General features: G+C 46.0%; 6 protein-coding genes across 6 annotated transcripts; 2 read left to right on the top strand and 4 right to left on the bottom strand.

Annotated features, from left to right (window-relative positions):
* Window positions 1-654: 654 nt before the first annotated feature.
* On the top strand, window positions 655-1,863 carry N7520_000606 (terpene synthase family protein; the record flags this gene model as incomplete). Its single annotated transcript, XM_057134541.1, has 1 exon — window positions 655-1,863. One exon carries the CDS (start codon window positions 655-657, stop codon window positions 1,861-1,863), a length of 1,209 nt encoding a protein of 402 aa, XP_057000477.1.
* Window positions 1,864-1,970: 107 nt separating this feature from the next.
* N7520_000605 (uncharacterized protein) lies at window positions 1,971-5,982 on the bottom strand (the record flags this gene model as incomplete). Its single annotated transcript, XM_057134540.1, has 3 exons — window positions 1,971-2,759; window positions 2,820-4,951; window positions 5,064-5,982. 3 exons carry the CDS (start codon window positions 5,980-5,982, stop codon window positions 1,971-1,973), a joined length of 3,840 nt encoding a protein of 1,279 aa, XP_057000476.1.
* A 329-nt stretch (window positions 5,983-6,311) lies between these two features.
* On the bottom strand, window positions 6,312-7,254 carry N7520_000604 (uncharacterized protein; the record flags this gene model as incomplete). Its single annotated transcript, XM_057134539.1, has 3 exons — window positions 6,312-6,483; window positions 6,544-6,748; window positions 6,801-7,254. The coding sequence occupies 3 exons, from the start codon at window positions 7,252-7,254 to the stop codon at window positions 6,312-6,314; spliced, it is 831 nt and encodes a 276-aa protein (XP_057000475.1).
* A 550-nt stretch (window positions 7,255-7,804) lies between these two features.
* N7520_000603 (uncharacterized protein) lies at window positions 7,805-9,832 on the bottom strand (the record flags this gene model as incomplete). The annotated part of the gene is made up of 10 exons (XM_057134538.1): window positions 7,805-7,977; window positions 8,030-8,114; window positions 8,165-8,281; window positions 8,335-8,421; window positions 8,485-8,600; window positions 8,650-8,775; window positions 8,827-9,227; window positions 9,276-9,370; window positions 9,433-9,627; window positions 9,677-9,832. 10 exons carry the CDS (start codon window positions 9,830-9,832, stop codon window positions 7,805-7,807), a joined length of 1,551 nt encoding a protein of 516 aa, XP_057000474.1.
* Window positions 9,833-10,909: 1,077 nt separating this feature from the next.
* Window positions 10,910-12,005, bottom strand: N7520_000602 (uncharacterized protein; the record flags this gene model as incomplete). The annotated part of the gene is made up of 4 exons (XM_057134537.1): window positions 10,910-11,565; window positions 11,618-11,651; window positions 11,681-11,805; window positions 11,867-12,005. The coding sequence occupies 4 exons, from the start codon at window positions 12,003-12,005 to the stop codon at window positions 10,910-10,912; spliced, it is 954 nt and encodes a 317-aa protein (XP_057000473.1).
* A 756-nt stretch (window positions 12,006-12,761) lies between these two features.
* On the top strand, window positions 12,762-13,616 carry N7520_000601 (SGNH/GDSL hydrolase family protein; the record flags this gene model as incomplete). Its single annotated transcript, XM_057134536.1, has 1 exon — window positions 12,762-13,616. One exon carries the CDS (start codon window positions 12,762-12,764, stop codon window positions 13,614-13,616), a length of 855 nt encoding a protein of 284 aa, XP_057000472.1.
* Between the last annotated feature and the right edge of the window lie 415 nt (window positions 13,617-14,031).

Raw genomic sequence — 14,031 nt, 5'->3', positions numbered from 1 at the left:
TTGTCCACCTTTTTCAGGGACGGTGAGGTAGGTGAGACATGCGCCACAATACGCGGTTAGCAAACACCTTCAAAGCTTAACATCAATTTCTACCGACGGATTTCACCGTGGTACTAAAGCTCTTAGTAACTTATTAAGCTGCCTACCCACTTCCAACATTCTCGATATCTTCCTTTTTCTCCCGAGATTATGTTCGTTTACACATATGCTATACTCAAGTAGGAAAGGATCCTACACTCGCGTCGTCCCACGTTGAAGTCTTTTACGCAAAGTTGCCGAGTATAATAGAGAAATAACTAAGATCTTCAGCTACCATCTATCGCCTGTGGTTGACAGAACTTAATTCCCAGCTGCATCGGCCAATGAAATTGAACCTGATGTACTGACACTTATTTCTTCTTCGGAGATCTCTACTAATATGGGCCAGTTCACTCCACTGGGGCTGAACGAATCCGACAGTGTCTGCGTCCAGAATAGGCATTTTGTGGATAGAAGTGCTGGTTTATTGAAGTAAATAAGTACGCGTAGCTGAAAAAACCTCTTCATGTAAAGGTAAAGCCAATATTGTGCACTGGTCGCCGTATTGTATAAAAGACGGTCAGTTCTTGCAAAAGAAATCTTCGGTTTTCTCAAGTTCCATTATCACTCGCCAAAATGTCTACAGAGATCTCTTTGCCGATCCTTGCTGGCCAGACCGGGCCTGGGACAGATGGAGCATACAACCAAGCGTCAAGTTGTTCTCAACCTTTCCAACTTGCGAAAGCCACTGCTACGGTCCCTCCTTACGTTGATAACGACAACTTCCGTTTCAAACACAATCGAGAGGAATTATGTCTGCAGTTTACTAGTGACTGGAATAGAACTCAGACCATGAATACCGACAGTAGCATGTGGGCCATGTACTTTCCTCCCTCATTGAAGCTCCAATCAGATTGTGAAATGGAAGCCAGGCTTGCAAAAGACCTCTGTGATTGGCCATCCCTTCAAACAATCGATACCCCTCTCGCTAAATTGGGAGTCCAAGCCGCGCGCCTCTGCGCATTTCAATCTCCTCTAAGCTATGAACGAAGAACATTGCTTCACCAACATATAACATGGATATTCTATATGGACCAAGTCAGCGAAAGACTTGCTCTCTACAATCTCCATGCAACGGCTGGCAGCGCCTACCTGGAAAATCTGAAAAGCATTCTCAGAGACAACCCAGTCACAGATATGGAGGTGTTTAGAGGATCTTGTCCAGACGCTCTTATTGACAATGCCCTAAATGCCCAGCGCATCTTGGCCGACGATTTAATGCCGCTCAAGAAAAAGCTTCTTTCACCGCATCACATGTCGTTGTGCATCGACGCCCTCGACCTCTACTTTGATACTCAGGACGAAGAAGGCCGACGATTCTGTGCCGAACAGACTCTTAAAGATATCTATCAGACCAGGGCCTTCACGGTGGGCATCATGGTGCCTATTATTCTTTGCTTGACATGTGAACAAGCCGAGCTTTTCACACCCGAGGACCCATGTATGATTCAAGTGTCAGTCATGGCAGCTCTTTGGAACGACATGATTGGGTTGTTTAAGGATCTGGATTCTATCGATAACAAAGATGATGGCTCTGCTTACATGAACTTCGTTCGAGTGAGCATGAGAGAGCAGGGCTTGACTGCCAAAGAGGCTCTTCGCGCCTGTGGTCAACGATTGAACACTCTTATCCACGACTATGAGTTTTATCTAAGCTCATACCGGCCACTTAGACGTCAACTTTACCACGCAGGCTTGGAATTCGCTTTTATGTACTTTGATTTTCATCTAATGGGATTGAAGGAAAGACCCAGTACGCGCTACGGTTGGAAAATCATCAGATAGAAGTAATGTATCAAGTTTGAAATTTATAAAATAGGCGCATGTATGAATTCAAGCATCTTGAATTGAAATTTATTGAAGATATCGGAGCATCACCTGACCACCATATCCTATGACCGAATTAAAGTAGAGCTCGGTACAAACTTCTCGTGGATCTTAAAAATATCCATGAACACCTCTTCTTTCTTTTGTGGATCTCTTCCGTACCCACCACCCCCAGGTGTATGAACAATGATATGATCTCCAGCATTCATATGAGTTGTCGCTTTGCCTCCAAGGCTAATAAGCCGGCTTGTTCCGTCTGGGTATTTTCTTAGCCACAGATTCACTCCGCGTCCTCCTTCATCACCGCCCGCCATACCATACGGGGGAATCACGCGTCTCTCTGACAGAATGGAAACCTGCATTGGCAATCGGAATTCAATATCACGGGTACATCCATCTCCACCCCGGTGCCTTCCCGCTCCGCCACTTCCTTTTCTAATGGAGAACTCATGCAAGATAACGGGGTAACGTCTTTCGAAAATTTCTGGATCGGAGATCCGGGTATTAGTGATGTGGGTATGCACTCCACTTTCGCCGTCCCAATCTGCGCCGGCTCCGGATCCGCCAGCGATGGTTTCATAGTATCCGAATCCCTTGATAACCTTCCCGGTGTCGGGATCTCGACCGCCGTAGCCGAATGTTAGGTTGTTGCAGGTGCCCTGTGAAGCGGCAGCTGCACGGAATGCCTTGAAAATCAAGTCGACGATGCGTTGAGAAGTCTCAACATTGGATCCAACGGTTGCGGCTTTGAGAGACGGCGACAGGAGAGTATTGGGTGGGCATATTAGCCGGATGGGCTTCAAGCAGCCCTGGTTCAGAGGGATGTCGGATGAAATCATTGATCGAAGACAGTACTAATTCCTGGTCAGTGTCTTCAGTCTGATTCTGATTCCTGGCATTCCATATTGACTCACCATGACTCCCGAATACATGATCGCGGGTGGACAATTCAAATTCCCAAAATGTTCTGGTCCCGTACCCGTGAAATCAAAATCTGCATTGCCACTTTCTCGGTCAATGGTGATCTTGAGCGCCAGGGGCGTTCCATCGTCGATATAATCCACGGCTTGGAGAGGCTGCCCTTCAAATTTCTGGGCAATCACCTTGAGCAGTTCTCGGGTTGACTGGCTTGCATTTTCCTGAATGGATTTCATGTAGAACTCCACCACAGGCCAGGTGTATTCCTTGATCAGAGACCGAATCAACTTGATGCCCTTATTGTTAGAGGCGATGGCGGCTTTCAGGTCTGCTATATTGTCCCGCAGGGTTCGTGTACCACTGGACCCAGGGTAAGAAGCTGGGATGTCTACCAGTACCTCAATTAGCCCAGTCTCATCGAATTCTCCTTCTTTAACAATCTTGAACGACTCTACTGCTGCACCCTCCTGCCATAGCTCTGTGGAGTTCGGAGGCATGGAACCAGGCTGGATGCCGCCAATATCCGCATGGTGGCCTCGATTCGCGACAAAGAAAAGAATCTTAGTCGGATTTTCATCACTGTCAAACACGGGCGTAGTGATTGTAAGATCGGGAAGATGTGTACCTCCAGAACAGGGGTGATTGCTAAGGAGCACATCACCAGGTTTCAATTCACCGGGCTTGTATAGGCGTGCTTGGTATGCGATTGCATAGCTCATAGAGCCCAAATGACCTGGAATGTGGGGAGCATTGGCAACCAAGCTACCATCCCCAGAGAAAACCGCGCACGAATAGTCCAGTCTTTCCTTGATATTAACAGAGATTGAAGTCTTTTGCATAGTGTGACCCATTTGCTCCGCCACGCTCATAAATCGATGTCCAAAGACACTAAGCTGCACTGGATCCACAGTCTCCGTTGTAATTTCTGGCTTGGCCTTTCCTGTAATTTCAATCACAACATGCTCCGGCAAAATCATTGCTGTACTTTCAGGATCCACAATAATCGTCTGGGTCTTGTCAATTACCATAGCCGGTCCATTTGTGCAGGTGCCAACTTTGAGATCCTTGAGAGAGTAAAGCCCTATATCAAGCCAACCGACTTGCTCAAAGTAGACTTTGATGTTTTTTTCCGGGCTGGTCGGTGTTGCCGGGGGCGAGTGGGAGAGTTTCTCTAGCTCGGCCGTTGGGCTAGAAAGAGAAACATCCATTCCCTTGCCAGTACTCCGAACACGAACGTCATCGATGAGAATCTCTCTTGGTTGAGTAAAGCCAAATTGCTGCTGATGACGCGCAGAAAACGCGTCACCAAATTTCGAAAAAGATCCTGGATCGGGAATCATCAATGCTGTATCGCTGCCTTGATACCGCATATTCAAGAACAACTCATGGCTTATTTGTGACTCTGAGAATCCCTGAGATTCAAGCCCAGCAATGCCTGCACATTTCAATCTTTCAAATCGCTCCTCCACTCTAAAAAGATTCTTCATGGTATAAGATGTTGCCTCTGGCTCCTGGTTCTCAACAACTACATCGGCGAGAGCCATGCCATACGCAGATAAGATGCTGGAATATCGTGGGATCAAGGCTCTTTGAATCCCCAGATCTCTTGCAATGGCAACAGCATGTTGTCCACCAGCACCACCAAAGCAGCAAAGATTATGGGCCGCGGTTTCAAAGCCTCGGCCCTCACTCAAGGTCCGAATCGGTCGGGTCATCGTTGCATTTGCGATAGAAATAAACCCGACCGCAACCTCCTCCGGAGTGAGCTGACAGGATCCATCCTTTTCGGAGTTGATCACCGCAGTCAATTCAGCAAATTTTCGCTTTACTACATCAAAGTCCAAGGGGCGTGGGAAATAGTCCTGAATGATCCTGCCGAGGAACAAGTTTGCATCGGTCACTGTTAATGGACCACCTCGGCCATAGCATGCTGGGCCTGGGTACGCTCCTGCGCTTTGAGGACCAACTTTAAATAGTCCGTTCTCCCAGAATAGCATGGAGCCACCACCAGCAGCTACGGTGCTAATGTCGAGCTGAGGCGTCTGAATCGTAACTTGGGCGATAGTGCTTTCGAATATGTGCTCCAAGGCACCGGCGTAACGAGCGACATCAGTACTCGTACCACCCACTAAAGCATGTGAGCAATATTCTGTGTTGAATTCCTATAGATTATATCAACTTACTATCGAATGCCAGCACCGGTGTTCCATCTTCGGGATCATAACAAGTCCTTGACATACCAACGACACCACCGGCAGGACCACTCAGCACCCCGCGAAGGCCAGAGAAATTTGCGATTGATGTCAAGCCACCATCGGACTGATTGACAAAAACCTTCTTTGCATGCTCATCTCTCAACTCACCTTTGAATCCCTTTTGGAATCCATCCAAGTACTTTTTCGTCACAGGAGATAGATAAGCATCTGCGACGGCTGACTGGCTCCGAGGAACCAACTTTGCCATAGTCTGAAGCTCGTATGACACGGCAACTTTGAACCCAAGCTCTCGTGCCACTTCCGCCACTGCAACCTCATGTTTTTGATAAGTATACGAGTGCATGAGTGCGATAGCGACTGAGCGATACCCTTGACCCCAAAGAGCGATCAAGTCTTTGCGAACCGTAGCCAAATCCGGAACGCGCAGCACGCGAACGATTTCACCCGTTAATCCAAAATGTAAATTCTCATCAGAGTCAACATCAATCGGCTTGGGATCGGGATCTTCAGAGAACCCTTCAATAGTCACGCGCTCATCAACCTCAACGACTGTTTCATATAGCTGACGCAGTCGTTGGACGGATAGGTCGAAGATATTGGGTCGCGCTTGGTTTCCTATCTTCAAAAGGTCGCGGAAACCCTTCGTTGTCAATAGTGCGATGCGATCGCCCTTCCGCTCAAGAAGTGCGTTAGTAGCCACAGTAGTACCCATTCGAATGGACTCTACTGGACTTAGGTCTAAGAGTGTTCCACGAGGTATTGGAGAGCCGCTGGCAGTCTCCAGAATCTGTCGGATACATTCCGTTGGGGCATCTTCATATTCTGTCGGGGATTCGGAGAGCACTTTGAAGATCACGTCTGAAGAGTGACCAGGGATCTGAGCCCAGGCGTCGGTGAAGGTGCCACCTCTATCAATAGCAATTCGAATTCCTGTTTGAGCCATGTTGATTACAATAGAGTAAAGGAATAATTAAGTTGCTCTTTAGAACGAAGGGAAGAGGAGATTTATATTTACACGATATTGAAGTGCGGGGAAGGCGATTGCGCTCCGTGCATTCCGTTTAGCAGATTTGAATGACGTTGATTCTTCGCTCATCAGTACATTTGTAAGTGCTTGGGGCTATTCCACTTCACTCGGCTGGTTGGTCGTTGAGCCGATAGGCTACAGATAATCGGCAAGTAGACACCGATCGGCCCGATGATAAGGAATGCATTAGTGAAAGGTCATGATTTGATGTCGATATTCAAACATGTCAGAAGCAATATCTTAATCTACCAAGGCTCCTCCTCTCCATTATACCTGAATAGCTTCCCACTATGAGTTTCTCGTGTTGCAGCGTCAACAACCTTCACCACACCTCCAGCGCTCTCCTCTACTGTGAGAGTAGGTTTTTCAGTACCAAAACTGTCGGCTCCGCGGTTACCAATGTCTGTCTGAACCCAACTGCGAGATAAACAATGTTAGTAGGACTATACTCATGGCCAAAAATTGAAATCAACTCACCCAGGATCAATTGGAAAAGCGTTCAACCATTCATCTTCCGCGGAGATGGCCTTAGTATACCAGTGCTGCACAACCTTGGTCGGAGCGTAAGCCGCATTCCTCATGGGAATGAAGTTGCTAGCAAAGATTTTTAGCACTGAAGATCTTGAAACATGACATTTTAGAGCGCAGCAGGCAATTTCGCCCTTACTCGTTTTGTGACTCACTATAATGCTTGTTAGTGTTTTTGTCACTGTTCCACACTTCTGCATTGATACTTACCGTAAAAAAGGCTGCAGATGATCCAATAGTCACCCATTTAGGCTCCTTGGCCTTTTTGAGAAGATCACGGAAGGCCTGGTAAAGGTAAATAAAGCCGTGGATATTGACATCGGCATGTTGTTTAATATCCTCGATCTTGACTTCGGATACTCGTGGCCAGAGAAGGCAAATTCCCGCATTCGCAATCAGTATGTCGATGTGATCAATACCCTTGTTGATAAGCTGGTTTACCGCGTCTGTAGGATCCGTGGATGAGGTTGCATCGATCTTTATGATATGCAGTTCGGTATTGCCGGCTTTGGGGAGATCGTCCAGGGCCTGAGAAGTCGGATGACTTGGATCGCGAGTCGCAGCAATCACAGTATGGTTTGGTTTCTGAAGGTAGAGCTCCAAAATACCTTTACCAATCCCACGGTTTGCTCCAGTAACTAGGACGATGATAGAAGTCATATTGTGCATTCAATTGAAGTGAGACTATTTGACGACTGAGTGGTTTGAGATTGTTGTAAATGGTAAATGATAATTTCTTAAGATCCAAATGGATGTGAAGTTGACAACCTCATTTCATTCTCATGAGATCTTGAGGCTAGATGTTTGGATTTATATCCTTGGATCTTGGAGTAGCCTGATAGCTTATTTTAGTCGGGCACATCAGATGAACAGCCTTATCCCCGCAAAGTCCGATGCCCAGGTGACTTTCACCAAAGAGCTAGTACCACTTCACTTAAAATCCCTCACCACAAGTGTAATGTTGGAAGCTTTTGCTATCTTTGGCTGTCTACTTAAGTCAGGCTTATCTCGGTCCTGGTGACCTTACTATGGGTCCAACCTGGACTGTTCAGGAGTCTACTAAATGTACATTTTGTATGGTTCTCGCGTATAAAATTTACATCTATCGTATTCTTTCTATCGTTTTCTTTCTCTGCACAAAAATCGAGCGGAAAACATGAACCTCTGTCAACTTCAAGATTATAAATATTCTCTTAGATACAAATCAGATTTATTTTGGCCTGACAGATGTAACTTCAGCACTAGCAACCTTGTTGCTACCAATCGAGGAGCTGTCAACGGAGAAATTTTCTGACGATTCCGGGATCGATCCTTCAATCTCTGTGTTCGCTTCTTTCTTTTTATCCCACCAAAGTAGGAACTGGATAGCAGCGGTCAAGATAACTGAGGCTGGTTAGCATATTTGTAAATTTGAAAAGCCATCACTTAAACCTACTCAACAAGATTTGCAATATAATCGACCATAAATATCCCTTTTTGGCGGCAGGGAAATCTGTGGTTTTCCATATGAAATTGGGAGCCTGTGTGGTGTTAAACCCATCAGTGGCTACCATATTTGAGAGCGACATACCACTGCCTGTACAATATATGCAAAATCATTGGCCATAGCAATGAGCAGAGCCCTCTTTTCAGTATCGGCTGAGCAAATTTCGTTGATCCAGCTGAGAATCAGAGGGCCAGCACCACCCTGGATGTAAGTGTCAATAAATTATGCTTTTCCTATCGGTGTTATGGACTTACCCCAATTTGACTTAGCCAGTAAACAACTTTGCGGCCGGATATGTTAGTATAAAGAGGCATCTGACGTAATAGAACAGAAAATATGAGCTGCAAGTAGTAAGGTTAGTTTTCATTGTAGATTTTCAAAGCATAACAGCCAATCATTCATACCGTGATAATAGCTCCAGCATGAATGAAGGGCCAACGCAGCCCTCTGCAGGGCCCATCAGATAGAAAGCCCCAGATTAGAGCCACAACAATGAATATAGCGGTGGAGATGTTTGGCCCTAGTATTGAAATCAGCATTGTCTGGAAACAGAGCAATTTAACACTCACAGTTATCGATCTGAGCGACGGTAAACGATGTCCCTGGAACTGGAGCAGGTTTGGCATTAAAACTCTTAAGCCAGTACCCCATGCCAGGCTGTGGTGTGCCGTTGTTCCAGATGACATACAACATGGCTACCCAGGATGTTAGCTTCGTCAAATCGAGGCATATTTGGGGAGACATACGAAGAAGATATGTGTGCCAGCTTCTGAGGATTCTCTTCAGCTTCGCTGTCGTCCAAGGCTGCTTGCCAGCCCGACCGATCGCATCCATTCGCTTCACCGAAAGAACGTGTTCTTCTTCAGAGATCCACCATGTCTTCTTCCCGCTTTGCGGCAGGTTCGGGAAAAATAGATATCCGGCAAGGGCGAGCGGTAATGTGATAATACCGTCAATGATGAAAAGCCATCGCCATCCTGCTCGACCATCGACTCCATCCAAGTTTGTATAGGCCGCTGCCTGCAGAAAGCCACTAAAGATTGTGCCAATCGATCCTGCAAGCCAGAAGATCATTGCTCGCTTGCCAATCTCCCGGGGTGTGTACCAAGACCCGAGAAGGTAATGGATGCCGGGGTAGAATCCTGACCTGCAATAAATTAGATTTTGTGGTAATAGCAAAGACTGAACTGCTCACTCAAAAAGTCCAACAAGAAAACGAAGGGCATAAAGCGCCTTGTAAGACTTCACACTCGACATGCACATGGTGGCGATTCCCCAGCCGATTTCGAGCTGCAAGGGGTCAACGTTGCTCAAAACAAAGACACAAACCATTCTGATTTTTTTGTACTGACCGACGGAATTACCCATCGAGGCGACACTCGTGTAAGCAGTAAGTTGCATGGAATCTGTCCGATAACATAGCCGACTGTGAATATCGAAGTGCTAGTCACAAGTTGATTTCCGTACATCTCTAGATCCTCCTCCATGCCACTGAGATATGCATTCGTGACATTTTGAAGATCTAGGTATTTGAGAAAGTACCCAATCTATGTCTCATCAGCTTCTTATTCGTTTTCTGGAATGAAGTCTTCTTACTGAGGCGAATGTGAGTACAAACGCGTCAAGCTTAAACAATAGCCATCGCTCCTCAGTCGGTAACTCCCACGTGTCCCAAAGGTAGCCCTTCCATGACGCCTTCGGCTGGACTATACTTTGGTCTTGAGGCAAGTTGGCTTCTGTGTCGTTAGCCATGGTCAAATTTTGCTCTGATCAATCGTCAAGAACCCGCGATAGCCTTGGTTTAAATAAACAAAATAAACATTATGCCGGTCATGACCCCATTGCTTATCTCAATCACGTCACTGCAAGGTATATCCTTGGCCGCTGCAAGTGAGTCCTATCTCAATACACTTCCCGGGTAGGACACACGTGGTGAGTATGTATGCTCGCTCTTTCCAGCAGCATTCGGAACATTCTTGTAATTCCTCAATCCTTCCTTTCTCACATCAAAATGTGATAAATTGGATTATCTTTTAGACATTCAATATCTAAAGTATATTTTTACAACTCTCAGCTACTTCAGATTTCTTATTGTGAAAATGAGGGGGTGGTGTTATGGCGCAATCGTCTCCATTTATTATATCTTCCGCAAGACTTGCGACGGGTGTCTTCCGGCATTTCTGTCTGCGTACATACCTGTCTGAAAATTGATGCACATATTCAAATCAGCTATTTTATTGGTCGTCTTTACTTTGACTATCTGGAATGTTTGCCTTCTTCTAGTGGTGGCCATGTCTTGAGACCTTTTTCTCCATTTAAACGTTGTACTGGATGCGAAAATATTGGTTCATGCGCAGGATCCTGATAAGTAGTACATACATTATAAAGTTTGATTGAGATTTATTTAGCCATTTAGACTCTGAGTATATATCTAGGTCAATCCGAGTGTACATATTTAAATATGCAGCGATTTGGTAGGTCGAGCAATATGCTTACCGAATTGGGCTAAAGGATTGCGAGATTCCGACCGAATGTGCTGTCATTACGCCTTTTTCCCACGAAAAGTATTCAAAAAAGTATCTTTCCTGTAGCCCGAATCTTCAATTGATTTGGTATTGGATAATTACCTTCCTGCATGCTATTCTTTGTATTTATCTCACCGTTCGGGCAATAAGGTGCGACATTCAGAATGCAAGGTAACCGAGCCTCAACATGGGTAGCTCTGTTATTCTATTTGACTAAACTGTGCACGAAGTGAAAGGAGTTGAAGGTGCATTAGACGTATTATAAATCCAATTTTGGGGGACAATCCCAAGTCGTATTCCTGTTCTAGTCTCTCCCAGTCTTTACAAGACGATAGACCCGCTTATGTTGCTCCAACATAACCAATGTGGCGATAGTCTGAGGTCCCAATCGAATAAAACTAGGAGTCCAGCCCCGAAACACCCATCGGAAACCTTCTTCCTGCGTAAGATTCCTAACAATATTCAACACAGATGTTTTGTCCGAAGAACTCATAAGCTGGGTTCTAATCACGTCCATGGGACTTGAGATCGATGTTGCAACTAAGCTCGCCAATACAGACGCAAAGAAGTGGATCAATGGCCTCTCTTCATTGGTATTAGCGACACTTTGCAATAATTTTTTGAATGCATCATAGGAAGCCAGTTGACTTGCTGTCATTATTCCAGAGCGAAAACAATTCGGCCAAAGTCCCTGAGTGAAAGATCTCCAGCCTTCATGACGCTTCATCTGAATCCATGCGTCAAAGACATTCTTATAGTTTCGGCGGTTTTGGACCGGCAATGAGCGGTCATTTTGCATTCTCACATTGGCAATATCTGAAGGTGTGCCGAAGATAGCGCCTGTAAATCCAGAGGCTGCGGCCATGATAGCCAGGTTTGGAATCGTAAGAGGTCGATCTGACCTTTTTGCCGATAATTTCATCTCTTCGTATAGAGCAATTCGGGACGTTCCATAAGTTACTGGACTATATAAGTAAACAGCATGGGAGTACTGGGTTCAAGGGGCACTAACTTGATCTCATAAACCCAGCAGAGAGCTTATTAAACTGTATGTCAGTCTATAATTGATGCTTACTTTGCTCGGCAGTCTGCTTACTCCATGGTATAAACCTCTTGGTCCCTCGCTTTGGATGATATGGAGCCCCGTTCGAATGAACCCCTCTTTGGCGCCATTTGATACCGTTTGCATTCGAACCTTGACTTTAACAAACAGTTTTATTAGTTATAACTCATGAACCATATGGCTGCTGGGTCAACTAACTGAGATCAAAAGGATGTGAAAGCAGCACAGCCATGCATGACGCAGAGCCACCAAACCATCTGGGATAGCTGATATCCGCCGGTTTGATTCCTTCATGAAGAGCAGGAGATGATATGGGTAATAATTCTCCGGTCGTCATATTAGGAAGGAGAGGTCAAATAGAAATGTTTCAGATTTACCGGTCGGGATGCTCGGAGGGAGAGGAGAGAATCAGAAACCCCAGAAGACACCTGGGCATAAATGTTAAGCTGCGGGGAAATCGAACAGCACGTATCTGAATTCATCCCATGTGTATATTCTCAAGATAATCGGATTATTAAATGAACTTAATACTTCCTTCCAAGACTATACCCCAGGCCTCGGGACACACATCTGGTAACCGAGCAAGACGGCTATATGCGCCACGAATTATAGTGCTAGTGAATGGTATACTACATAAGTTGGCGATAGCCGAATTATACGTGAATTTCCTTTCGTTTTCTGGACGATCTTAGAACATTGAGTGGACTCTTTCTATGGCGACAGGCTTCCAAGTTGCATCAACGAAGTGCATGTTTATGGTGCACAGCAAGTGCATGATGAAAGCCAGAATATATATTGCACAAGCCCAATGTGTATGTACCTTTATTATTTTCCAAACTCCGAAGTATGTTTGATCAAGCAATGATTGTAACATAAGAAAAGGGTAAGAAAATTAAACGCATGATGCTGGATCTATTGACCACAGTACATGTTGTTGAATCGAACATTTGTTAGAAGCACGCGACCGGGCCTAAGCGCTTGGAATGGTGATCGGCCCGAGATTTGGCGCTAACGGCATCAACTTCTATCTCCGGACTTGACTTAACAGAAGATCTAACCATACCTGAGACTTTAGCTTCTCTATTCACTCACCATGGCTTCCGAGGACAAAAAAATCCTTATCGTGAGCTTGGGGAGCTCTTTCGCCGCAGGCCCTGGCATTTCCCCGCAAATCGAACCTTTTTCCGCAAAGCGCTCTGGGCAGAACTACCCACATCTTCTAGCCAAGGAGCTAGATGCAGATCTCACCGACCTCTCAGTCTCCGGTGCAACCTTACTCAACATCACACGCGAGCCACAAACCCCAGCCTTCTCAAACGACACCTTCCCGCCCCAAATCTCGTCGGTCCCCGAAGATGCAGATATTATTACCGTTACCGCCGGCGGGAATGACATCGGCTACATAGGCAACATGATCCAGGACGCCGAGTCGGCAACAACGTTAGGCTGGGCAGCTAGCACCCTCGTGCAAGGCGTCAGGTCATTTAAATCTATCTTCTCCCAGCCCTCAACGCAGATTAATGGCCCCCTATCGCCAGAGGAATTACCCGAGAGACTAGGCGACACGCTGGATAAACTACACGAGAGAGCCCCGAGGGCGCGCATTTATCTGGTTGAATACCTGGCTGTTTTGGGACCCTGCACAAAGCCTCACGTGGATATTACTTTCGATCAAGAGACAATTGACCATCATTCTCAAGTGGCAAATGCATTACAGCAGGCTTATGCGGTGGCCGTAGCGACACGATCGGACTGGTGTGAAAGGGTACCAATTCACGAGTGCAGTTTGGAACACGCCCTTGGGAGCCAGGAGCCCTGGGTAAATGGATTTAGTCACTCGCTGATCCGTGAAGGGGCTGTTCTTCATCCTAATCTCAATGGAATGAAGGCGGTCGCTGGCATTTTACTTAAAACAATTCGAAAGGGGACACTAAAACAGGCAGAATGATTACGGGAGGGCGATAGGGGCCCACGTTTATTAAAAGGAATATTGAATCTAAAAGTCATTGAGCACTTGATCCCGGGACCTGGCACCTGTCGGTAGTCACTTGGCCTACTGTTTTGAGGCGTCAGGGTTCAGATATGCAGGAACCCTGGGGAGTGATGTGTAAGGTACACGAGTCTAACGCTTAAGCAAGGGGGAAATTCGCCTCAAGGTTTTACATGCGAAACAGATCGCCACCTAAATTGCTTAGCTGGAACAAAAAGGGGTTCATTCTGGAGCCCTTTTGTCACTGACCCACATATTTGACCCTTTGCTCAGGAGAACGTGTAATCACAAAATCGCAACCCGCTGCACTGGTTGTGCTTTTGCCGTCAGTTTCAACTAGATACGACTTTCCTTACTCAAGGGGTGAGCCAAT

The sequence above is a fragment of the Penicillium odoratum genome, assembly GCF_028828045.1.
Source record: "Penicillium odoratum strain IBT 22623 chromosome Unknown utg000001l_segment0_segment0, whole genome shotgun sequence".
Taxonomy (NCBI): Eukaryota; Fungi; Ascomycota; class Eurotiomycetes; order Eurotiales; family Aspergillaceae; genus Penicillium; species Penicillium odoratum.
The sequence above is the reverse complement of the archived record's forward strand: the minus strand, read 5'-3'. Positions and strand labels throughout refer to the sequence as shown.